At 39.9% G+C, this 26,685-nt stretch overlaps 1 protein-coding gene and 1 non-coding gene across 6 annotated transcripts in view; both read right to left on the reverse strand.

Annotated features, from left to right (window-relative positions):
- ddx54 (DEAD (Asp-Glu-Ala-Asp) box polypeptide 54) overlaps positions 1-23,464 on the reverse strand; it is a 31,468-nt gene extending 8,004 nt beyond the window's left edge. The window contains exons 1-20 of one of the 5 annotated variants that reach the window (XM_034192466.1): positions 23,194-23,464; positions 21,031-21,157; positions 20,758-20,828; positions 20,475-20,663; positions 17,879-17,928; positions 17,740-17,781; positions 17,541-17,636; positions 17,326-17,447; positions 17,071-17,132; positions 15,959-16,090; positions 15,614-15,824; positions 15,380-15,511; positions 15,057-15,278; positions 14,896-14,969; positions 14,615-14,812; positions 13,254-13,402; positions 13,041-13,154; positions 12,829-12,939; positions 11,413-11,489; positions 9,617-9,624 (exon numbers count right to left, since the gene is read on the reverse strand). In XM_034192466.1, coding sequence (XP_034048357.1) covers positions 9,617-9,624; positions 11,413-11,489; positions 12,829-12,939; positions 13,041-13,154; positions 13,254-13,402; positions 14,615-14,812; positions 14,896-14,969; positions 15,057-15,278; positions 15,380-15,511; positions 15,614-15,824; positions 15,959-16,090; positions 17,071-17,132; positions 17,326-17,447; positions 17,541-17,636; positions 17,740-17,781; positions 17,879-17,928; positions 20,475-20,663; positions 20,758-20,828; positions 21,031-21,157; positions 23,194-23,313 — 2,307 coding nt within the window. In that variant the 5' untranslated portion in view covers positions 23,314-23,464. Of the gene's footprint in view, positions 1-9,616; positions 9,625-10,446; positions 11,490-12,828; positions 12,940-13,040; positions 13,155-13,253; positions 13,403-14,614; positions 14,813-14,895; positions 14,970-15,056; positions 15,279-15,379; positions 15,512-15,613; positions 15,825-15,958; positions 16,091-17,070; positions 17,133-17,325; positions 17,448-17,540; positions 17,637-17,739; positions 17,782-17,878; positions 17,929-20,474; positions 20,664-20,757; positions 20,829-21,030; positions 21,158-23,193 lie in introns of those variants that run through there. The other 4 variants (XM_034192463.1, XM_034192464.1, XM_034192465.1 and 1 more) reach the window with 4 other exon arrangements.
- Positions 23,036-23,107, reverse strand: trnac-gca. Its single transcript has one exon. It is a non-coding gene; the product is annotated as a tRNA-Cys (tRNA).
- Positions 23,465-26,685: the final 3,221 nt, after the last annotated feature.

A 26,685-nucleotide genomic window follows, 5' to 3' on the forward strand; every position in this document is an offset into this window, starting at 1 on the left:
ATATATATATATATATAACATTCTGCAGTATAAACATTCTTTCAAAGAGCGCTCCAGAATCATGCACAAACCCAGGATGGGTCAATTTGCTCTTTTTATATTAAATACAAGAAACCTAACAACCTTTATTTTCAAGCTTTGTGGTCACAGTGACAAAATAGAGAGAGTGAGAGTACTCAAATTAATTAGGCTGATCCAAACAAATTTAATAAGTAATGTGTATGCCCAATTGTTAATTTAACTTAGAAAAATCCATTTGAGTGTTACTAGCCAAAGTAATTTCTTTAGGCTTTCTTCTTTTTTAGTGTAATAAAAACTGAATATGTGTAAAATAGAAATAATGTGGGGCTTTGTGTGCTGACTGTATTTTACTTTCATGGCAGCGAAGCAAAAAGCGGAAACATGGTCTTACAGTCTGAACTAGAAGTAATAATCCCTGTTGAAAGCCTCTTTCCTTTCTTAGAAGGCGAATCCAGATTTACAGCTTGACAGCAGTAACACATCATAACAAAGAGGCAGCGCTCTGGAAATAAAAGATATTCCTAAATTGGCAGGTGGTTTCTGGATACACTTTCTATTCTGTGTAATCAGAACACATTTGATGTTTTACTCATGATTAAGACAGCAGAACCTGAAACTCAGACCGTCTTAAACTGTGTGCTACATTTCCAAAACCACATGAGGTTTTTGACATGAAAGTGATCAGTACTCTGGTTTTGATAAATCATGTTTTCATCATGAAACAGCAGAAAAATAATAATGAGAAATGGCAGGGTATGATGTCCCTAGCCCTGAAGGTCATCAGTCAGGAGGTCATTAAGTCCCTCATAATCAGGGATAATGCAAACAGGTAATTCACGCTAAACCAGGTGTTGTCAATTGGTAGCCCGGGGGCCAGATACAGCCCTCACCTTTACTCAATCAGTTCATAAAAACGAAAGTTTTTTACAAACTTGATAAATTGCTCAGAAACCTTTCAAAACCTTTGAAACACCCATGTTTGAAGATTGCTCCAGTCTGCATAAAAATCTATTGTGCTGACCACATGGTGAACACTGACACCTGCTGAACACTTCAGGTATGTGCATCCCTATCAAATTCTCAATTTCATGTTTAAAGGTTACAATTACTGTAGGGTCATACGTACACTAGCACAAATGTTGCTTGTTTTAAAGTGATGGTTAAAGCTACAGTGTGTAGGGTTTAGGGAAGTTTATTAGTCGAAATGTATGTAGCATTTGTAACCATATGATCATTGATGAAGAATTACCTGCAACCAAGAATCAAAGTGTTTCAGAAATTTAGAAAAAAGTCCTTCAGCTCTACATGCGAGTGGCGGCGGTTCATGGACGCCACCATGTTGGACTGCCATGTTGGTACAGAAGCCCAAAGGAGGCATACTTACTCCACCTTTGACATTTTACAGGGCAGCCGGAATACTGAAGCAAAAAGAAGAGGAATCGGTGCTTTGCTACCCTACTGTCGAATTATTACTAGTGCAGGCTAACAAGAACCCATGTTTTAGTAAAATGGAGGATCATACATACAGTATTACTTATCACAAGAAAAGGCAAGAGATCATGAAACACAGTCACCAAAGCAAAAACGTGAAGAGAAACAAAATCAAAACCAGCAACAGCATAACAATCTGCAACCTCACCACTAGATGACAGTAAATCCTACAAACTGTAGCTTTAACCCTCAAGCGACCAACATATTTTAGCGATTAATATGACCCCATTGACTTTACATTGGAATACATCTATATAAATGATTGTTTTGGGGTTCTTCATATTTATTTCACTCTATAATATATTTGTCTGTCATCTAATGTAATAAGGTATTTTTTTTAATTATTTAAAAAAAATTTTTAAATATTTTTTTAATTTTAAGTTGGTAAATTACAATACCAACTGAAGCTATAATTAGAGCCCGACCGATATGGATTTTTGAGGCCGATGCCGATAACGATATTTGGATGGAAAAAATGCAGATAATTGATAAATCTGCTGATTTGCCGATAAATCAGCCGATAATTTTTTTTTAAATTAATAAAATGTTCTTCTTTGGACCCTTAACAAAAAAGGTATGAGCTAAAAGCTGAAGCTTTGTCCTCATACTGATTAACTTTATAACAGAGAAGAATTTTCAAGTTCAAAAAATGCAGTCAAGAATTAAACCTTTGTGAAATTAGCAAATACATATCCTTAAAAAGAGTTGTGAAATACATCTGATCTTGTACCTCTTGTTGCAACTTAGATATAGGTTCAGGATAAGGATATAGATCCTTATAAACTTACTTGTATGCTTTTGTCAGCCGATCAGTGCAGTGTGACAGGGGCCGGTGATGAACACATTTAAGCAGGGGTGTAAGCAGCTCTCAGTTGAATGGAGTCAGAGCTCCATCTACTGGACAAACGGTGCAAGGACATTTTACACTGCCGACACAAACATTATTTCAGTAACTGTTCTGTTTATGAGAAATTATTGGCATTCTATCGGCAAAATTTCGGCCAATAGTGAGTACTTTAAAAAGGGCTTATATCGGCTGGCTGATATATTGGTCGGGCTGTAGCTATAATGTCAAAAGTCTCATAGATCTTTCCGGGGCGGGTCATAAGTGACCCCGCACAAGTTGCCACATAGCTCGACCGATCCTCACAAAATTCTACGAACGAATGCAAGACAAATAGATTGACAAATCCATGGTAAAAGCTTTTTCCAATTAAAATTAGAAGAATTGTGCACAAAAATGTACCCCACTCGGTCACTTGAGGGCGGGCGAACAAAACTTAAACGTCATAGGTTTCGCAAATTCTGGTCCCATTCAGTTCATGCTAAATTGTCCAACAGCTGACCAAAATCCAACAGACACTTTTCTTTCTAATTAGGTAGCTGTCGTCTTCGAGACTATAGTTTGTGATCTGAAGATATAATTTAAGGTTTGCATTGCAGGTTGTTCCAGACATCTTCATGAGCTGCTGGTTTCTTAAAAAAAAAAAAAAAAAAAAAAACCACAGCATACGGTAATTGCTACATGACAATAAACCGAGCCACACAACATCTGAGTTCCGTCCAGAGGGCAGCACCATATGACCTTCACAAAAATACGACAAAAGAAGACCCCGTTCGATATTCAGTCGTTAATTAGCTGTCAGCGGTTTTCTAGGTGGAACAATGAAATCAGTGAGACGAGAGCTGCTAATGTCAGTCATGTTGGCCCCGTCATTCCTCAAGTGGCCTTTTGGCTCGTAAGCGATAGCCTGAAAAAGGGCAGCAATCTTATCATAAGATGAAGCTCCAGAGAACAGAGGAGAGCCAGACTGCAGGGACGGCTGCCCAGGGAAGAGTCGAACAAGCACAGCGCGCATATATCTGCAAAATGGTATTTGCTCTGATAATGCATTAAGATAACTGCGGGAAAACAAGCTCATTGTATTCTCTGGTAACAAGATGTAACAAGGAACACAGACGCATGGAATGAAACGTGACCATATGACCTCAGTACTTCTCTAACTTTTCTTGGCTTTCACAAAGAGGGCAGCACATAAAACGTTTGGGAACCACTATTTTAGCCCCAACAGCTGTGCATTTTTTTTTCTTCCTGAAGAACACAGTCAGGTCCATAAGTATTTGGACAATAAACACAACAATGAGCTCAAATTAAACAAGATGTGCTTGAAGTAGGGCTCTACATTTAGCTCCAGAGGTCACTGTGCAATTTCGGGGTCAGATGTACTCGCCACATGGCAAGTAACCTTAATTTAACCAAATAGCCCAAATATATGGCAAGCACATTAAAAATCAATCCATTGCTATGCTAGTAGCGCTGCCATGCATTAAGGGGAGAAACATTTACCTTCAATAAAAGCTACTTCTTTTCTGTTTTATTTATTTTTATGAGTTAAGCAAACCACTTTTTTATATCATTCCTCAGTTCCACATAACACAGAATTGTAGGAGTAAAACTAGGACACTCAATGTAATACTGATTGAATGTTTTAGCTGTTCAAAAGTCTATTCATTATTACCCCTGCCAATGAGGTTGGAGGAGGTTATGTTTTTGACCCTGATTGTTTGTTTGTTTGTTTGTGAAAAGCCTGGAGCCTACAATTTTTATATATATCATTATGAACGTTTTACTGAAAGTTCATATCCTGATAGGCAAGAACTGATTCAATTTTCAAGGTCGTAGGTCAAAGGGCAAAGTCAGGAAAAATCCCTATCTTTAACACTGAACAATTTTTCAAAAATTCATAACTGTCAAAAAAGGCAAATTGTAGCTGAACTTTCAGGTTTTCTTTTCGGAAAATCCTCCTCTACACCACTTCATGAAGAAGCTGTATTTTATATTTCTAATTCATTTATATGAAGTTGTAGAGATTTCCTTTGAGTTTGAGTTTAAGGAAGATATTTTTAGATTTTTTTTTTTTTTTTTTTTTGTATTTGAAATGACATAAACAAATTAAAATGTGTGAAATACCAAGTGTTCCAATACTTTTGAGGGCAACTGAGAAACACTCAAGGGCAGGTGTATTTTTTTAAGTGAAATGCATCATCCTGGTGTCAGAGCAGAATTAAGAAGTTCTTTAAGAAAAGAAAAAAAAAGAAAAAAGAAGAAGTCCTTCCGAGAATAAAATTAAGGGGTTATTTAAAAAACAAAAAGTCCTTCATAGAGCAAAATTAAGAGGTTATTTTAAAAAAAAATGTCCTTCCAGTCCAATAAGGACTGGAAGGACAGCTTCTTCTGGATCATGTTTCTTCAAATAACTAAAGTAACTATCTTTACTTATCAGTTAAAGACTCAACTTGTAGATGTCTTGTGCTGTTGAATGTAACCGCTGTGAAACAATCATTAAACAAGGTGTTACCGATGCAATTCACCATCTTTCGGTCATCACTCACAATATAACAGCACCATGGTGTAGTCCAAAGCTTTTATACAGACTAGAGGAGGAATATAGCAGCATTTCATTCAGCATGAGCATCTTACATCTCATATAAGCCAACAGAGCATGAATCAGCTAACTGCCTGCTAGTTTTATTCATCTAAAATCACCGGAGAAACACGTATACATAAGGCAACCCAAATTAAAGAAGAAATGCCACTTTTAACGACCTGGACCTCATTTCTGGCATAAAATACGGTCGTTTACTCACCGATATAACGTTGGTGTCATTAGGAGTCCACGGTTCAGACAATATGTTCAGGTTCAAATCTGGCCCAAAGATTTTTCTTCTTCTACTAAGGTGGATTAGAACTTTTATTGGTACACAGTGCCAACTACTGTACAGGAGGGACCTAGCAGTTAATATGTGCCACTGATTTCAAAATGCAGCTGGCTCTTTTCAACCAGACGTGTACTGCTATGACATGTCAATCATCTGGGGTGGCACCTGGGATGTCCAATCAGATTTCAGGGGAGTCCAGTGCCATCCTGAACTCTCCTCTAGCTCTGCCCTTTCCCAGGTAGTGTTCAATATTTGACATTTGCTGTTTCATTGTGAACGCAAAATTTGGCACTTCCTGTTTCATTCACAACTTGCCACTGAATTCCCGCGAGATCCCACGAGATCTCGTCTATTGTCAATCCAGGAAGTGTCGATCCAGGAAGTGTTCAACATTTGACATTTCCTGTTTCACTGTGGACTCAAAATTTGGTAATTCCCATTTGGGACACAGTGTACCACGAAGAAGCTTTGTGCAGATGCATGTCACTTTTATTATATTTTAGCTTATGAAAAGCCACTTCTAACAGAACTTTGACCTTGAAAATTTTGTCCAAGGTAAAATTTGTGGAATTGGTAACTAGTGTTGGCGGAGGTTTGCCTTCTACGAACACAGTGCTCTAGTTATTCTTATTATTGGGGATTGGGGTGCTGTTACCACCCCTTGCCCCACTGCCTATGCCCATGTCACAAATGACACAGTCCACAGACTGGAAGAAAACAGGAAAAAAAAACCCACAAATGGATAAACTTGTTTACTTATGTGTAAAGTGCTATGGTAAGTACATTCCATCATGTACCATCCAAGAGAAACAATATATGGTCCTGACTGGTTATGCAACAGATAAAAGCTGAACTATCCTAAATTTCTTTGAACACTATCCCAGAAGCCTACTGCTTGAGAATCATCTGGGGGGTCTTGGTGCCTTTCCTCACTTGTCTAATTCTTGCACGGTCACTGATTTTTTGGAACTATCTGCTCGAGACAGATTCACCATACAGTAACAGAGTGTTTGCATTTCTTAACAATTTATGTAAATGAAGTCCAAGACACATTCCCTGACTTGGAAATGTTCATGCATCTATTCCCTGACTTGTCTGAAGAAAACCGGCAGTAATTACATGAACCACAATCAGTATATTTATTTTGTCCTGTTATTTATGGTCTCTAAAAATGGAGAGAACTCCTTAATGGTTAATGCAACGTTTTTGTTAAACTCCTCAAATAAGAGCTGAAAGTCTACACTACAATAACATCTTGTTTTATTTCACCTCCTTTGTGGTGGTTTACAGGTGCAAAATTACAAAAAATTGTGTCACTGTCCAAATAGCTACGGATCGGATTGTATGCAAAAGTTTAAGAATGAACTGCAGCCTGCACAGCTACACATTCACGTGTGAGCGCTGTGATGTCAGAGCATCCTGGAATGCATCAGCAATGAGACAAATGCATTTGTAAATCTTACTGGAAAATGACAAATGTTAAAAGCATCAATAAAAAAGTTTTGCAAATTCTTTCGTGCAATAAGATATGAGTCTGATAACTAAGTAAATATACATGTGACACGTACTGCATCACATTTCGACCCCTGTGTTTTGCACTCTGATGCTCAGGCTCTTTGGCATATCTCAAGTGGATTCTGTGTCAGTCCTGGGAATCCTAAATAAAGATAAAGCTGCCGTCCCTGCAGCAGTGCAGAGCAGCGAGCCATCAGATAGACGTGGAGAGTGAGGGATGGCTTCACAGACGATATGAGGCGAAGGCCGGCTGTATCTCTGCACGAGGATTAACTGATATTACGAGCAACGAACCTCCTTCATTCTGGCTTCTTCTGGTCCCTGATGACAGTGCAGACCCTGTCTGGACTTTATTCCACACTAATGACTCTTTATAAATAACTCGTGTGTATTTCAGCAGTCAGCTGACGTACGAAACTTCCTGACCTTTGTCTGCTAACGATGAGTCTACTGGAAATTTTTGTTTCATCCAGTCAAGTGTTCCTTTTTTTCCATCCTTCTGTCTGTCCTTTTGGCTTCTGTTCCAACTTGCTCAATTGTTTAAACAATGTTGTTGCCTTCTACTCCTTGTTACACAGGGAAGAAGAAGAAAAATAAGTGTGCAAGAATTCATGGGGCTACCGTAATTAAAATATCTTTAAAAACACACAACAAACAGCTAGAAGGGGGCTCAGAGAGAACATAACATACCATTTGCATCCCTCTGTTTTATTCTGAGATTATGACTCATCTTTTTTTGTAATTGCTGGCTAGTGAACCTGATACTGATCTTTGTTCCTGCTCATTCATCTTTGCTCATCTTTGATTCTGGTCTTTGATCCTGATTTTTGAACTTTGAGCATGATTACTTGTGTTTTTTTTTATTCTGAGCTTTAATCCAGATTGTGGACCTTTAGTTCTGACCTCTGATCCTGTTCAGTTATCTTTGATACCAACTTCAAATCTCGAATGCTGAACTTTGGTCCTGATCATTTATTTTTCAGTCTGATCATTGATATTTGATCCTGATTGCTCATCTTTGTTTTAACTTATCTCCTGTGAACCTGATGCACATTTTTGGTCCTGATCGCTCATCTTTGATGGCTGACCTTTAATTTTGGTCTTTCATCCTGATTCCAGAACTTTGGGGCAGAGTACTGTTCTTCAATCTTGTTTGCTGACCTTTTAGCCAAAGCTTTAATCCTGACTGTTGGCATCTGACCCTGAATCCAATTCTGATTGCTGAGCTTTGAGCCTGATCACAGATCTTTGATCTTGATTACTGATAGTTGATAACTGCTGACCTGTGAACCTACCAAGTTTTGCTCCTGATCACTGATCTTAAGTCTTTGATCCTGTTCACTCAACTCTGAGCTTGATTACCCATCTTTGATCATGATTGCTGATCTTTGATTCTTGTCTTGGATCTTGACCTCTCATCTTTGAGCCTGATCAAAAATCTTTGATCCTAATTACTGAGCTTTGATCCTGATCACGAACGTTTGATCCTGTTCGCTGATCTTTATTTCTAACTGCTGACCTGCGATCCCGAGTCTGATCTTTCTTCCCGATCATTCATATTTGATTTTGAAAAATAAGGCAGAAGCAAGTATAAATTTATGTAAAACAATTGATATAGTTGGAATAAACTGCAAATTTGTCAGACAGTCCAGCTGTAGTTTTACAGTATCTTTACTTTAGCCTACGTAGTAGAGACACAATAGTGCTGTGTTATGATTGTCTATTATTTTTAAGACCCCATGAGTGATGCTTTGGTGTGTATCCTCTGACAATTTCCTGCTGTGTTTGGTCAAAATACTTGACCCACCTATCACCCACCCAGCAGCATTCACAAAGGGGCCACAAATCTTCACGAAAGAGGCTCCACCCGCCAGTAACTGCAGCCATGGATAAATTACGATGGATCGTGAGCATGTTGTCAAAAACCAGCAACACTGTAACTACATCCAGATGGAGTGAGAGACTTGTCTCATAAGGCTCCTCGTCCTCTCAGGCTGGTGTGCACAGGGTCATGTTTTGCACCTTTTCAGCAGCTGAAGAAATGAGACCATCCTCTTTTGCTGATGATCCAGTTGTATCTTCTGGAGGATATAAATCCCACAGTCATTTGACAGCCAGACAGGTGTGATGCTTTTCACATGTGAGAAGACCAGTTCATTATTAGTGCCAGAAAACCATAAATTTATCACAATAAATATAAACACAAAAATATTTTCATTGCAGGATGATTACATGTTTGACTTAGACAGGATCACAAAATAAACAACAAAAAAATGGATATTTTGATTGTGTTTAGTGCAAACTGACATCACATAGAAGAAAATGTAATAGTAAATACAGCAATAAAAGTAAATGGATGCCAAATGCAAAGGGACAAGTCACCCATTTGTTTCACAGCAAACACAGCCAAAATCAGCCTTTAATCAAACTTTGTGCTGACATCGAAAATACTGGAAACCTGACCAAAAAATAAAAATCTAAATAACGAAATAAAAAAAAAAAATTACATTTCAATTTTCTAAATCATAGGATACCAAGTAGAAATTCTGTTTAAAAAAAAAAAAAAAAAGTTTAAAAAGTCCCTTATGACATCCTAAGTCATGGTTTTGACATAAAAAATAAAATTATGACTTCAAATTTATTAGTATCTCTTACCTTAAATTACTAGTTAGAAATCACCAATTTTACTTCACAATAATGATTTTGAAATTCAAAATGTTGACAAGACTCATAATTTGGAGGGAGGGGGTGCTGCCATATCATTTCATTGTCATTTTTGTTGTTCGTTGTTTTTCTGGTAGAAACAAGTTTCAAGATGGGGGGGATGATTCTGGTTGCTAATCCAACGTGGCGGAATCTGCTCCGAAACCACTGTTTCTGTGTAAATCTAACATGTTTCTCATACATTATGTAAAAGAGAAGAAATAAACAAAGCGGTTTTGTAACCTGTTAACACCTTTTGAGTGATTTACAAGACATCTCGCAGATGTCAACATGCATGCGCATCACACGCAGTCAAATGTAACTTCCGGTCTTTTCAAAGCTCATGTATGCGCACACACACGCCGTTAAAAAGTACACACTCATAGAGCCAGGATATTTTAGCATTGTTATATTTTTACATCTTGCCTTCAGATTGTGACTCCATAGGTTTGTATATATATATAAAATAAACAAATGCAAAATTACTGCTTTCCAGGTTTTTTTTTTTTTAAATCAGATTTAGTTTGACCTGCTGTACTGCAGTATGTTTGAAAGCTTTTGTGACATTCTTTTTACTAACTAATGAAGCCATTGTAGTACTAGTTTTACACCAAAAGTGGGCAGCACATTGATTTTTTTTTTTCTTCAAGGTAAATGTGCAAAGGAAGTGAGGAAAAAAGAATCATTATTTATTCAAATGTACTTTCATTCAATTTTGAGGTTGGTCACATTTTAGAGAGAACCATTTTTTAACTCTGTGACCTTTGACATTTTAAGTGGGTGTTTACTCTACAGATTCAGATACAGTACACTGTCTTCTTGTGGCTTAAATTTCCCAGAAGTATATCAAATTTCAATCAACCTACAACCAACCATCAACAATATTTAAATGTTTTTGGTACATTTGCAAAAATAATCTATTATATTTTGAAACCCCAATAGAAAGAATTCCCCCATGGACATGAAAACTTGCAAAGGTTTGGAGGAGGTTTGATTTAATAATAATAACAAAAATGATTGGATTTAGGGATCAAGTTTAATAATGGATGACCAAGAAAGCTTCTAAAATGTTGCAAGTTTATTCCAGTTCAGCCCAGTAGGAGTCACTGTTGAACAGCAAACAGTAGATGTGCACAGTTTTTAGCACCAGCCTTTGGTCTAAACTGGACCTGCAGTCAGGATGAAGGTCTACAGCCTGATTACAGTTATTAATTAAAATATCCATGATAAGGCTAATTTTCTTTTAAACTGCAAACATAATTCATTTCCATTCAGGAAAGCTGTGCACAGTAGTGCTGAGCTGTATATGACATCATAAACACTTGTCTCTTGTATTTTGGGATCATTTAATGGGTAGAAACATTTTTCCATACTCAAAGGTTTACAGACAACAGAAGCAAACTCAGTAATATTCACACCAAAGGAAACAAGATTAAGGTGAAGTCTAATAACGTTTTCCTCATCTAGTCTTTCAAAGTGTTAAAGGCGACGGAAAACCCTGCAGGTGAATATTGGCATCGGTCATTTGTCGTTCCTTATGAGTGCCTTTCACCATCACACTTTCACACTCGCATCCTTCTGCATTCGTAGTCTGTCCTCACAGTCGTTTCCTCATCTTGCCTTTCTTTTGACTGCCCCGTCCAAATCCGGACTTCTTCATTTCGCTGAGCCACTTTTTGTTTTTGGCGCGGAGCTTCTTAAAGCCGCCGCTCTGAAGGAATTTCTGTTTCTGTTGTTTTTTACGCTGCTTCAGAATCTGCGCGCTGCTCTTCAGCTCTGAGCGCACTCGCCGACCATCGGGCGCCTGCTGGGACCCTGCTGGGCTCTGGAAGGGACGGCCTCGCCGGCCGTGCCCGCGACCTGAGAAAAGTGACCTCGTTAGCTTTGTGACCACATCAGCTAGCGCTAGTTTGACATGTGACTTTAAATTTGAGATTGAAGACGCGCCCCTACCTCCTGCACCCCTCCTCCTCCCTCCTCCAGCTTCTTCATCTGATCCTCCGTCCTCAACCTTGTATTTTTTCTTCCACTCCTCATAGCTGACACTCCGTTAAAGTCACAACAACTCAATATGGCATTTACAAGAAAGACACAAATACTCACCCTGACCTGCAACCCAACCTCAAACTTGCAAAGGAAGGCCTTAAATACATGAAGTCCTTATGGCTTTATCATGACCCCTGGTGGCCACAATTAGAACTGAAACCCACCCAAAGCTGAACTTGCCCAAAATCTTACTGAGGGGACCTTGTGCTGAGCTTCATCTTAATTGTGCAGCAAATAACTGAACAATACATCACATGGTGATATAAGCACCAAATGCAGCACAAATTCTTCTTAGACATTGCTCTTTTGAAAAAAACCGACAGGCCACGTGAATTTTCAATAGGCGGCCACGTAGGGGTCAATTGAAGAATTACACAGGGGTTAAAATATAAAAATGCTCCAATCATATTGAGAACTATCCCACATTACTTGTCTGATCATAAAGATTCCAAAAAGGTTTAGGTTTGGACTATCTATGACTGAATGTTATGGAGTTATGGGGTAAAAACCTTAAGAATGGTGACAAAGGTCAATTTCAGTTTATACAGGGGTCAAAAGTTAAAGTTGCTCCAATTTTAGTAAAAAATGGTGCAAATTATTGATTGAGCTTCTTGGATTAATAAATGGAATAGTTTTGACTGTGTTGAATGCTTGGTCTCTAAAGTAAAGGTCAAATGATGTTGATGTCCATTGAATTCTATGACATGTAACATATGTTACCCTGTAACGTGAACTAAGCATGATACATGGTGCAAACTATTCCTTTTTGAAACCCTATTAACTCAACCAATAATTAGCTTCACCTTTGAACAAAATTGGAGCAACTTTAACTTTTGACCCCTGTACAAACTGAAACTGAACTTTGTCACCATTCTTGTTGTTTTTACCCCATAACTCTGTAGAATTCAGTCATAGACAGTCCAAACTATACATTTTGGAATCTTTACAAATCAGACAAATAATGTGGTATAATTTTCAATATGACTGGAGCATTTTTATATTTTGATCCCTATGTAATTCTTCAATTGACCTCTACGTGGCCGCCTATTGAAAAGTCAAGTGGCTCGTTTTTTTTTTTTCAAAAGAGTAAGATCTAAGGTGTGCTTTTGCCAATTTTGGTGCTTGTATCACCATCTGTAGGATTCTATCTGCTGCACTACAATACAAGAAGTCTTTTTTGTCTGCATACACGTTTCAGAGACTATGCCCCCTGGTGGCCAGAACTAAAATGAAACCTACCCAATGCCAAATTTGGTAAAAAAAAAAAAAAAAGTGACAAAATGGTGATTAAAATCATACACCTGACGGAACGCAAATATGTTCAAAGGATACAACTTCTTCTTTTGGCTTTTCCTGCTGACCACCTGACCACTCTCTGTTTTTATCTTCTTCTTTTGGTCTTCATTTCCTGTCTCTCTCACAAAACGCTTCCTCTTGCGGTCCCTAAAAATAAAAAAGGCAAAAAATGTGAACAGAATGAAATGTCAAAATGTATGAGAGGAAGAGTGTTTTTATTACAACGTAAGGGAGAAGCAAATTTTCACCATTTCATCATTTTTGTGTGCTGGCTGAACTGCTCTCCCTCGTCTCCCATCAGGTCCAGAACAGCCGAAGAAGCCTGCTGCTCAAAACTACTGCCCTCTCCTCCCAGACTTAACCTAAAAAAAACAAACAAAAAAAAACAAATAAAAACAGATATGATATATATTTTAATCAGGTCTGATTTTCATTCAAAAGTGGTTGGTGTGTTCACACACCCTCTCTCAGAGTTAAAGTCTTTGGGTCTGTAGGGGATGTAGAACTCCTCATCTCTGCCTGTCTGTCGGCTTTTCTTGCTCAGCGGTCGGGCTTCTCCATCTTCCTGCAGGCCTCTCTTCTTCCCACCTACAACCTTTGAAAACACCCCCTGGTGGAATGGATTGGAATGACACCATTATCAACAGACGACAAAATTACCATTAAAATGTTGGGTCAATAAATGTAAAAATATTAAATTACAGCACCGATGGAACGTACAGACTAAACCAAAACAAAGCCGACACTGTTCAACCGCTTACTTCAATCAAGGGTTTCAGGGGGCTGGAGCCTATCCCAACAGTCACAGGGTGTGAGACGGTGTACACCCTGGCCACGACGCCAGTCTGTCGCAGAGCCAAATACAGACAAACACATTCACACCTGCACGCACACCTACGGACAATTTAAAAGTTTCCAGTCCACCTAACCTGTGTGGAATTGGATTTGGGAGGAAGCTGGAGCACCCGGAGAGAACCGACGCAAACACGGAGAGAACATGCAAACTCCACACAGAAAGGCCACAGGTGGGTATCGATCCCATGATCTTCTTGCTGTGAGGCAACAGTGCTAACCACTAAGCTACTGTGTCCAAAGCCCACACTGTCCATTAGAAATGTTAGCTCATGTTCTTTTACATTCTACTCCCACCACCAAAAGTTTCATGTTTTTTTCCCCAGTGAAGAGGATGAACCAGAATCTTTTTCCTTCATGCACATCTTCACATGGTGTGCTACCACTGTTCACAGACATCCACCGAATAGTTTTGGAGAATTTGTGCTTATATGGACAAACTGACAGGGAAATTCCTATATACTCTCCAAATGTTTGTTTGCAGGTCTTTAATGAATCAGTAGATTATCTTCGTTCCATTTTTGGTTACATATCTGGAGCGTTTCAGGTGAAGCTTCTTCCTCTTGGTTTTGCTCTCAGTATTCACAGCAATCAAAAATGTTCATAAGCTGCCTACCTTCAGTAATTCCTCTTTATGATGCCAGTATCACAGACCGAACAGCCCCCCCTAAAAATCCTGTTGACTACCTGCTTTTACTGTGCATGCGTCATTTCGGAGCGCCAGCAGCGATTCACCGATTATCACCTCATTTCTGCTTAAAACTAACTTTAGAATGATTAAGAAGTTTTATTTTGTCATCTGATGGTTAGTAATCACATTATTCCATGTGATAACTTTGGGTGTAGACAGTCCGTCTCAGACGTGCTGCTGTGGTCCCAAATGACACATGCACAGTGAAGGTAGGGCGGACCGATTTTTTAGGGGGGACCGTTCAGTCTGCGACACCGGCTTTGAGTCCAAGTTTCTCACCTGTGGATTGTCCTCCACTGTGCCTGTGCTGAGGGTGGAAGCCTGTTCGGTGGTGGCGCGGCGCTGCAGCTTGCTCTCTGCCACCAGGTCTTCTCTCTGTTTAGTAAATTTTTCAACTAACCGCGTGTCCTTGGAACGCTTGACCCGCATGACTTCACTGGCCACCGTCTTATTGCTGGAATTGATTTCAAAGATGGTCTGAAAGGACGACAGCATTTTTTTGGTGTTATTGCGGAGCAGCAGAAAACTACACAAGATTAACGCATCACTGTCAAACTCACCGATTTCGATTTGTAGCCCTTGATGGCGTCGACTATTTGAAGGCGCTCCAGTTCTGTTTTCTCGAGTCCTGACCCTAAAACAAGACCAAATAAAATGGCATTACTCCTATGACAGCGTCCTCACCATCACTGGTCTTTAGGCCATTCTCATCCAAACAGACCTAGTAATGGGTGGACCGCTATAACGGACAGGTCTGTGGTTTTGACCCGCCTGATGGACTCGGGTGAAGGGTTTGGTCGGGATTTTAGGTATTGCTTGTAGGCGTTCTCTGAGACTCTGTACAAGTTTTGAAGGTCCAGTGAGTTGTTGTGGGATGTGAGCAAATGAGAACCTTCGTCATCCAGGATACTCTGAGGAACGCGGCCAAACACGCTGTCAGAATCTGGAGGAGGGGGTGGAGAGACGTGGGAGATTTTGTAGCAGTTTATGACTTTCTCTCGCTCATTTCTTTCACACAGCAGCCACACGTTCTCCAAAGCTCACCTTTTGTGTGTTCAGGTGTGGCAAGCTGAAGAGGCCTCCCAAGGAAAAGGTGAAGGTCGTAAACAAAAGGCATCTCATCTGGACAAACCATACTGTGGGCTGTGCCACTGCGCCCGGCGCGCCCAACACGGCCTGACGGGAAAAGATGGGCGATGCCCAGCTATCAGTAACCATCATTTTACAAATTACCCTCCAACGCTTCTTCCCCTTCTTAAGGGAAAACGATCTGCCTACCAACTCTGTGCAGGAAGAGTTTGGCTTTGGAAGGAAAGTTGTAGTTGATCACATTGTCCAGCAGGGGGATGTCTATACCACGAGCTGCAACGTCAGTTACAAGGAGCACCATGGCTTTTCGATGAACAAACTTCCCAATGTTGATCTTCCTGGCTGTCTGATCGAGGGCACTGTAGATGTAGGCACACTCAATGCCTTCTGAAGATAACAGCTATGGAAAAAAAGAAAAAAAAAAAAAACATAAAACGCATTAGAAAACAAAGCAGATGCTTTCAGAACTACGATGACATGTTAGTGGGACAGTGAAGTTCATTGGAGAAAAAAAGTTTATTGTCAGTATTTCACCTCCTTGAGGTATTCAACGTGGTGTTTGGTGGCAACGAAGACCAACGTCTGCTCCTGAGGCTTCACCACGTTCCTCAGGAGGTGGAGCAGCAGCGCCGACTTGTCATCCACACGCAAATGAAAGAATGACAACTGAAACAGGAACATGAGGCAATTATGAACAAAGAATTTAGCTTTAAGATTTAAATCTACCTCTAAAACTGTATGTATCTATAGGTCAGGTTGCTAGGCCTGTCGTGATCAAACTCTTATCAACTGGATGATTGTTCTTGAGCTCAGTAATGAGTTTTGTTTACTTGACCACCACACATGCATGCGCATGTTTGCGCATGCACACACACACACACACACACACACCAACAACGAAACAGTTGAAGTGAAAATAACGTTACTCGAGACTAATTTGTGCATATACTTGTAGAAAAGAACGGAAAAAAATTCAATCCAGAATGCACTGCTTCGTCAACACGCAGACTCATTTATTTATAGAGTATTACATTAATTGCCAAATATGTGGAATACCAATTCATCGTTCTGAGTCATTTACTTTTTAAAAATGTCCAACTTCTCTGATTTATCTTCTTAAATGTGAAGAATAATTTCTGATTTCTTTCCTTCTCTGTCAAAAACATGAACATCTTTTGGACTGTGAACACATCAAGACATTTGTGAACATCATCTTGGACTTAAGGAAACACTGACTGACATTTTTCACCATTCTGACATTTTATTGACCACACAACTAATCAATTAATCTAGAAATAAAAACAAATTAATAATGACAATCGTTAGGTGCAGCCCTAGTTTCACTATTTCTAAAAATTAATACTTTATTGCCCTTTGAAAGGGTGCACTTGCATTACCTGTGGTATAAAATAGTCATGAAATGATAATAATAGTGTTTATTGCAATTATTTCTGACAATATATTCCAACAAAAGTAGTTCTTGTGACAAGGTCAATTTAAAATTTACTGGCAGTTAGCAAGTGGCACTCGAGAAGGTCAAGCCAAAATACAGGGCAAACTGGAATTGTGTTTAATAGCAGTAATTAAATACTAGGCTGTATTCTCCAGCTACTAATGCTAAATCTCTCACATTTCAACAGCAATACCTTGATCTGGTCGCTGATCTTAGAATCCACATCCAGACGGATTAGCACGGGTTCCGTCAGTCCTGGAAATAAAACCATAAACTGGATCCTCAGCAAAAACCTGCTTATGATAACTAATTAATGACATAATTAACAATCAAGTTGAAGTTTTTTTTCCCCTCCCCAACATCCTTTGAATTTTGGTTCATACTACATTAAACAGAAGTGCTGCTAAAAAGGATTTAAAAATAAAAAATAAAAGGAGACCTGTCTTACCAGCTCGAGCAAACTCCACCAGCAGTTTTGGCAGCGTAGCAGAGAACAGCAGAGTCTGTCTGGTCTCTGGAAGTCTGCGGATGATCTCCTGAAGCTGCTCGGCGAAACCCATTTCAAAGAGCCTGAGTGGACCAGGAACAAGCGCCCGGTCACACTCATATGAGTCAATATGATCCTCCAGAAAGACATAGATTTAACACACACGCGCGTCTCACCTGTCAGCCTCGTCAAACACCACGTACGCCACACTCTGCAGCTTCAGGTTCATCTCCTGGATAACGTGCATGAGACGACCCGGGGTACCGATAATTCTGGGTTGGGGGAGAGGACATGGATGAGTGTTGGGTAATATCAGGAACTCCTAGACCTTCATCCAGAACAGCAGCTTCTGACTGGGTTTGTGTGCATACTCACATGTCAGGGTTTTCATGGAGAGCGGCAAACTGATCATCCATACTAACAAAAACAAGCACAGACATTTAAATCCAGAATTCCAAAACTTCATATATTCCCATAACATAAAACAGTGCGCGTGATGTGCGGAGAGCCGCACCTGTCTCCACCAACAATCAAGGCAGTCTTGAGGCGAGTGAACTTTCCCAACTAGAAAGAAAGAACACAAAGCAAAATAATTAGATAAAATTAAGAATATTTTCACACCTGAAAACTTGAACCAAGATTATGTTTTTCAAAGTCAAAATAGTTCACATCAAAATATTAAAGTTCGGCCCTGTTGTCTTTACAGTTCCATCTACTTGCAACTGATTGGTTGGAAGTCTGACACAGGTTTGCTGCCAGTTCAACTTATTGTGTTGCTGCAGTAGTGTTATTACTCTGGCATTAGTACTATCAGCTTCAAGCTCATATGCAATATGTAAGACAAGCTACAATACATAAACTGCACATCACCAACAAGACAGACCACTGAAAAACAATTCCTAAGACTTACTGAAAGGAACACAGACAACTGTTTCTACCAGACGCTGTTACATCAACATGCCACATTTGACTACCAATTGGTCACAGTTAAAGAAACCAATAATCCAGTCCAATCCAGTTTGTAGAGCACATTTAAAAACAACATGGTTGACTAAAGTGCTGCACAACAAAGACATAAATAAATAAATAAATAAATAATCACATGGTAAATAACACTGGCAACAATATAAGTCTTTAAAACAGTAAAATCATCAACCCTCTAGTCAAAAGCCAAAGAAAGATATGTTTTAAGTAGAGCCCAACCGATATATTGGCCGGCCGATATAAGCCCTTTTCATAGTACTCACTATCGGCCGAAATTTTGCCAACAGAACACAGATAATTTCTCATAAACAGAACACTTACTGAAATAATGTTTGTGTCAGCAATGTAAAATGTCCTTGCACCGTTTGTCCAGTAGTTGGAGCTCTGACTCCATTCAACTGAGAGCTGCTTACACCCCTGCTTAAATGTGTTCATCACCGGCCCCATAGTTCACCGTCACACTGCACTGATCGGCTGACAAAAGCATACAAGTAAGTTTATAAGAATGTTGTTTGTAATAACTTTGCGATTACATTCACCCCACATTTCTCCCGTTTCAGTTCAACTCAGTTTGATTAATTCAGTTTATGTAGTGAGATCAGATGTACGAGGTCTGTTAGAAAAGTATCCGACCTTTTTATTTTTAGGTCTCACAGGACGGCTTTCAGGTGGATTTCAGACGGCCGTCGGTTGCTTTTCAGTCGTGTGATTATCAGAGAAATTGAGCATGAGCTGGACATGCCCCAGCATGTCCTGTGAGGCTTCATCACGGCGTTGCTTTGCGCCATGTGGCTCCACTGCACAACTCTTTTTAAGGATATGTATTTGCTAATTTCACAAAGGTTTAATTCTTGATTGCATTTTTTGAACTTGAAAATTGTTCTCTGTTATAAAGTTAATCAATATGAGGACAAAGCTTTTAGCTCATACCTTTTTTGTTATGGGTCCAAACAAGAACATTTTATTCATTTAAAAAAAATTATAATAATATCGGCTGATTTATAGGCTATAGGCAAATCAGTCGATTTATCAATTATCTGCATTTTTTTTCATCCAAATATCGTTATCGGCATCAGCCTCAAAAAATCCGTATCGGTCGGGCTCTAGTTTTATGGCGAGATTTAAAGGCTAGAGGAGAGTCTGCCTGTCTGATACAGAGAGGCAGGTCATTCCACAATCTGGGACCAACAACAGAAAAAGCTCTATCACGCAATAACACACACACATTTTAGCACACACAATCTTGCTAGCAGTTAGCAAGCCTAACAGTGGTTATCATGGCTTCATACAGCCATAGAGATGTAATGACATCTGATATAAACAGCAGTGTGTTTCACATCCGCAAATCCAGTAATTCTCGAAATCATTACCGATGCAGTGTGACTAATCGAGCAAGCTAGGGCTACTTCATTTTGGGAGAAACAAATAAAGTGACTGACAAGAGGCTACTTTGCTGAAATTTCCTGTAACTGATCCCAAAGTTCAAATGAGGGAAAAAAAAAAGGAAACAATTTCGCACAGTATATGTTCTGATAGATGATGTAATTTAACCAAGATGGAGACCACCTCTTTTGGTCAAACAAGTGAAGTGCAAGTTTCTGTGTAGGCTCTCAGTTCAGTAAGCTCTCAGTAAGTGTAAGAGCATGCTTTGGCGGCATCACATCCATCACACCACAGAACCACCCCAGGTGCTGGATGCCAACCACCCAGGCAGTCAACCGGCCCATCCTCAACCTCTGAAAGTAATTATCTATCTGCTGCAGCCCGGGGAAACATGGGTGTCCCCTTGACCTTCTCCAGTCATTGGGGTCCTCATGACTGAGGCACCTGTGTGCTGGATCATGCCCAGAGAAGCACACCACATAGGCACAAGCCAAAATGCAAGTGGTATTCCTCATCCAAGTCTCCCTAAGTAAGCAGTTGTTTAACACAAAACCATTCCAGCAGTACCCAAGGATCCCCAAAGAGACCTAGTACCAAAGACATCTAGCCCTTTACATGAGTAAAAAACAAACAACAAAAAAAAAACTAAACTATTCCGGGACAACTTTAACAACTCTCCCATAAAACTAAAAGACCAAACCAAAAGAGGGTGGTGTGAAAACCTGCTCAGCTGACAGTCTGACCTCTTTGGTAAACTTCATGGTCTGAAGGGCCAACTCTCTGGTGGGGGTCAGGATGAGGGCTCGTGCTCCTGTTGAGGCTTGAGGAGCTTTGAGCTTTTCAAACATGGGCACCAGGAAGGCAGCGGTTTTACCACTACCGGTTCTAGCCATGGCGACTACATCTTTGCCATCCAAAATCACTGGGATTGTCTGAAGCAGAAGAGAGAAGGTTCAGGTGTCAAAAAACCGAGCTGCTTCCAGTCATAAGCTTAATCTGAAGGACCCTGAGGTGACGATGACTAACCTTTCGTTGGATCGGAGTAGGAACTTTGTAGCCCTTCTTCATGACCCCTTTAAACACGGGAAAACTGAGACCTGAAATGACATCATCACATGATAACGCTTATGGGATTGAGAAGTACGAGAATGTGTGAACAACACATTTGCGACACATTTTGGTGTGAGGATGCTTTCGGAGACCATGTGCCACACTCTGTACCCCATTACTGGACAATACAAATGCATTTTATTTCACATGACTCAACAGCACACATGCAGACCTCTCATGGGCTCTCACCCATTGACTGAAAGCCCCCAGACTTCTTTTTCTTCTTGTTTTGGGCCCTGACCAGCTCCCTGGTGTCGGGTTCCACATCTGACAGGCAGTCCGACGACGTGGGGAACCGTGGCAGTTTCCTTTTTGGCTGTGGGACCAGAAACAAAATATGAAAAAATGACAAAAGTACCACATACGCCAAAGTAATCCATACAAAAATCAATATTTCAAAATGTATTTAAAAGAACAAAAGCTGTTTTTAAAGAAAAGATTGTGTCTTATAATAGCTTTTCTTTATTTGTTCCACTTTTGACAAGATTTTGGAACACCAACACATTTCAACTGATTTTTTTTTAATCATCAACAACTTGGGGGGGGGGGGGGGGGGGGTAGTTTTTTATGTGATAAAACTAGGAAATAGTAAACAATACCAGCTAAAAAATAAGAAGCAGCTACATTGTACAGCATCCAATAGCAAACCGACATTATTATGGCATGATAAAGAGGCACATCACAGCACTGAAACAGCGCAGGAAGTAACTGACAAATTTCAAGCTCAAAACTTAATTGTTAGGTAGAGTCAGGGTGATGTACTATGAAACGTGATACTGTGTAGTTTCATCTGTTTACTACATGCTGCCCTCATACACGATTACTATTACTACAGTACTATTACTACTATTATAAGCACTAGTATTACTACCATCACCAGCAGCCGAATGAATGAGGTGTACTGAGGTGTCTTATTTCCACCTCACCCATTTAGCATCTCCCTCACATTTTCCTGTTTTTACCTGTGTATTATATCTTCACTGCATCTCTGTGTTTTCATTGTACACAACACCAGGCTGCTGAACAGAGGAAGCCGTACGATTACCATATCATTACTGTAGCTACAGTATCTGTACACAATTCCGCAATTTGTGTACAGTACCGTATCAGCAGCAATTGCTCAAATAATAATAGTAATATTATTAATAATAATAGAATGTTTAATCAGAGTTTGCATTAAGTGAAGCAAATGCAAAATAAAACCATTCTCACTCTCACGCGGCCACTCATCTACAGTTTTGCGATACAAACCCTTCTCAAATTACCAAAACACACACACACATATATATATATAAAGTGATATAATGAATGAATTTATTTGGCACACACACAGACTCAACAAAAAAACTCAAAAAACAATTTCACAGTTTCATGTGACCGAAAGGGTGTAGGCAGAAACAAAAGCTTATAAACACCCACCCATTTACCATGAAAAAATAATATATGTATGTATATATACTCATAACAACAAATAGCAAGGAAAAAAGTACAGACAATGTAGATTAATCAATGAATACAAATTTCTCAACACAACAAAACAAGCAATAGTGCACAACACACAATCCAAAAAAACATAACAAAATTTGTAAACCTAATTCTTCATAACAAGTAATTATATTGTTTTTATAAAGTCTTTTAAAGCCAACTAAGGTACCAAATAATTTAATGGTATCAGGACAGTTATTCCAAATATTTACACCGTTTATGGAAACACAATGACTTTTACAGTAGTTCAAGTCTTTAATTTATCAAATAATAATGTTCCTCTCAGATTATAAATGGACTCCCTCATTTTAAACAGATCCTGGACATGTTGAGGTAAAAGTTTATTTTTTAACTTTATACATGATTTGTATTCTGATATAATCAACCAAGTCTGAGAATTTCAAAATATATAAACAGACAAATAGTGGGTTTGTTGGCTCATGATATGGTTTATTACTGATAACTTTTTTGGTAATAAAAATATTGGATTTGTATTTATTTAATATGTGTTTCCCCAAACCTCAATGCAACATATCATATATGGATCAAGTAATGAATGATATGAAGTAATTAATGAATGTTGGGAGAGGAAATCTTGTGCTTTATATAGAACGCCGTGTTAGCAGTTATTTTAAATACACAAGTGGCGCAGAAGATTAAATCTACTGAGCTGTCACAAAATATTATCAAAGAAAATACAATAATTTTAAGGGGGCACCCGGATTTGAACCGGAGACCTCTTGATCTGCAGTCAAATGCTCTACCACTGAGCTATACCCCCACTAACAACGCTTATATAGGACAAACTGGTAAATTGACATATCAATTCCAAAAAAAAAAAAAAAACGTATAGTTTTAAGTTCTTACATAATCATCGTCCTTAATTTCCGCAGCCAGTTCAAAGTCTCCGGCGTCAGAATCAGCCTCCGGTTCTCTGCTGACTGGGTGTCTTTTCTTCTTCATCGGTTTCTTCTTTCTCTGAGCCATCCTGTAGCGCTTTTACACGCTGCTATCAATTATAGATTATTATTATGAACCGAAACAGCATCAAACTACTCTTAAAACACTTTATATCAGGTCAAAATATAACTACACCGTGAGCAGACATGTTCTTAACACGTGTGTGAACTAAACCCTCCTTTTTCCTCCTCGGTTCTGTCATGGCTGCGCTTGTGTACGACAAAAAGTTGAAGCCCGCCACCTATCGGTGCGGAGTGTTTTATGTCTAAACTAGCTAGATGGTTATAGTTAACTTAAAAAATATTAAGAAACGTGTGGCACTTAGAACTTCCATTATCAACAAGTTACCATCTAAAAACCACCTCTAATCTGTTACTTGCACATTTAAGGTCATGTTGAGTCTGGAACAATCATTTCATCAAACAATAAGGTAGGTAACGCGTTTCCCGCAAACGGGCCTCCTCGTAAACACACTACTACAGTTTGATAACTTCTAACAGATGAAACACCTTTTGGAATATTTTATACCAATCTGACTGTGTCTCTTGGCTTCAGAAAGAAAGTATGGAGAAAAATAATAAAATGAGCCTGTAACTAGGGTTGCCAACTCTCTGAAAAATAAATAAGGGACACCTCACCGCAAGGGCCGACCGGCCGACTGACCATTGCCTTCAGCCTTCCCAGCGTCTGTGTGAAACGATTTTTAACCATTTGACTGTTGACTTGACCCTGAATTTAGGTAGATGCATACATGCATTTGTTCTGATATGAACACGTGGAAAACAAATTATTATTTAGCAATTTATTTTTAGTGCAAAATAAATTTTCACTCACAATTTCAATATGAGCATTCTGTCTTCTTTAAAAATAAATCTCTGTAGTGCTATTGCTTAACTTAAAATTGTATAAATTAACAAAAAAAAAAAACAATAGAAAATTTGCATCATCCAAAACAATGTAACAGTGCACATTTACACATTTAGTGTAATAAAAAGTGCAAAAAATAAAGTCTGAAAAGTAAACAATACTGTTGTCGCGCACCTTTTCCACCCAGCCATTTTCCTTTTCTCATTCTCTCCTGTATTTTTGCATTCTTTTTTGTTTTTTTGTTTTTTTAGGAGGCGTAGTAACGACGTTACAGACACTGCTGTCCGTAGGCATATCTGCAGTGCCAGTGTCGGTGTCTGTATCGATATCAGCCATGCTGCTATGTTATTATCGTCCAGCGACCGTCGTCGGCTCATGACGTCGGTATCTTCTTGCGAGCAGATGTCCCTCGACCAATGAGATAAGAGTGATTCTGTATCGTCAACTCATGTCTGTCAGCTCATTGGTGAAAAGCAGGAGAGAGGCTGGGATCAAATTTACCGTAAGTTTCCATATAAAGCGCCAGTCAATTCCATTGACATTTTACAGACTTTTTGATTCTCACAGAAATACGGGACAAACTGCGTCCCGTTTCAGGTCAATACGGAACGCACACTTTTATTTCCAAATAAGGGACAATTCCGTTTTTCAAGGGACGGTTGGCAAACCTACCTGTAACTCATGTACATGCTAGAGGTGATGCGCTAGTGCTAAAGTGGTGGGCCAGGGGCAAGAGAATCTTTGGTTCAAACTCCTGTCAGGTTGGAAAATTACTGCAAGCGCTTTGGCAAGGTTTTTTAATTCCCACGTTGCTCCCGGTGTGTAGCGCCTTGCCTGGTAGGACTCTGACATTGGTGTATGGGTGAATGTGAGGTATCAATGTAAAGTTCTTTGAGATTCAGATGGAAAAAGTGCTATATAAATGCAGTCAATTTTAGATTGCGTGTTAAGGGGGGGGGGGACGACATTTTGCAATTTCTATAGGAAAGCAATCCAGTTTTTGGTACCAGAGACCAAATTTCCATTTCGTCTTGATTTTTTTAACTTTAAAAAGGGGAAAAAACTTAATCAGCCTTATTTCAGGTTACATACAACTCCATACCTGCTCATAATTTTCATCATATGGGTTGATGATGCTTATTCCCTGCACCAAGCTCAGACATGTCCAGCAGGTGGCAGACAAGCTACATGTAGGTTCGACCACACCTGCTCCTAATTTCCACCAACCATCTAGCAGATGGCAGCATTGAGCAATTGGCAGGAAGTTCCAATAGTAAAGGTCTATATGGGATGTTACATAAGCAATAAGAAAAAGTTATTGCCATTATATGCACCATTATATGCACTTTTAATTTGAATACATACAAGATGATAGCATTTATTGTGTTTGACTTATTGTGTTAACAATCTGGAGGGCATGGAGTCTTTCATTTAGTGCTTTTATTCATTTGTATTTTACAGTGTACATGCATAGGTTTTTACACAGCCTCAGAGTAAGGACACATTTACATTATTTTCCTTAAACTGTTGTGAAAGTGTAGGTACACGGACCCACAACAGGGGGCGTAATGAACGGACAATGGAGAAAGGTGAATAACAAGTTTTACTGTTGTGAAACGAGCACAACGAATACAACAATTAACAATTTGGGGTCGAATCCGCTGGTGTCGTGTGGGCAGGCTCGAAGGTAGGAGACGTCCGTCTCAGTCGAACCGGAACCACCCAGATCTCCTCTGCCACCGAACCCTGGAAATACTGGAACCGCCAAGTCCCGAATTCCCAGGTGGCCACTGCCTCCGCTCGTCGGATCCGGTACTGCTGGCGGGAGAGAGCAACAACACACAGGTGTGGATGCGACAGCACCCAGTAACGGAGAGGGGAAGAGCCGCCTCCACCTCTTGTCAATATATAACAGGAAGGTGAGTACTTATCCAAGCAATTTAGCTATCAGTAGTCAGCAGTCCTGAAAAGGTTTAACAAGTTTTAGCTGGTTATTCAGACTATGAATGCAGAGAACGTTACCTCAGTCTTAAGGCGATATCTCGGCACTGAGGTGGAGACGCCGTCCTGATGATATACCCCCGGGCTGAGTGGAGTCAGCTGTGTCCAGTAATGGGTGACAGCTGTCACCCTGACTGCTCTCGTACGGCGGCGGCGCCCTCTGGTGCCTGGAGCCCGCACTCCAGGCAGGGCGCCCTCTGGTGGTGGTGGGCCAGCAGTACCTCTTCAGCGGCCCACACAACAGGACCCCCCCCTCAACGGGCGCCTCCTGGCGCACAACCGGGCTTGTAAGGATGGCGACGGTAGAAGTCGGCCATGAGGGCCGGGTCCAGGATGAAGCCCTTCTTCACCCAGGAGCGTTCTTCGGGGCCGTACCCCTCCCAGTCCACCAGGTACTGAAAACCCCGGCCCATTCGACGGACGTCGAGGAGCCGGCGCACGGTCCAAGCCGGTTCCCCGTCGATGATCCGGGCAGGAGGTGGTGCCGGACCCGGGGTGCAGAGGGGTGAGGTGTGATGGGGTTTTATCCGG

The sequence above is a fragment of the Thalassophryne amazonica genome, chromosome 17, assembly GCF_902500255.1.
Source record: "Thalassophryne amazonica chromosome 17, fThaAma1.1, whole genome shotgun sequence".
Classification (NCBI taxonomy): Eukaryota; Metazoa; Chordata; class Actinopteri; order Batrachoidiformes; family Batrachoididae; genus Thalassophryne; species Thalassophryne amazonica.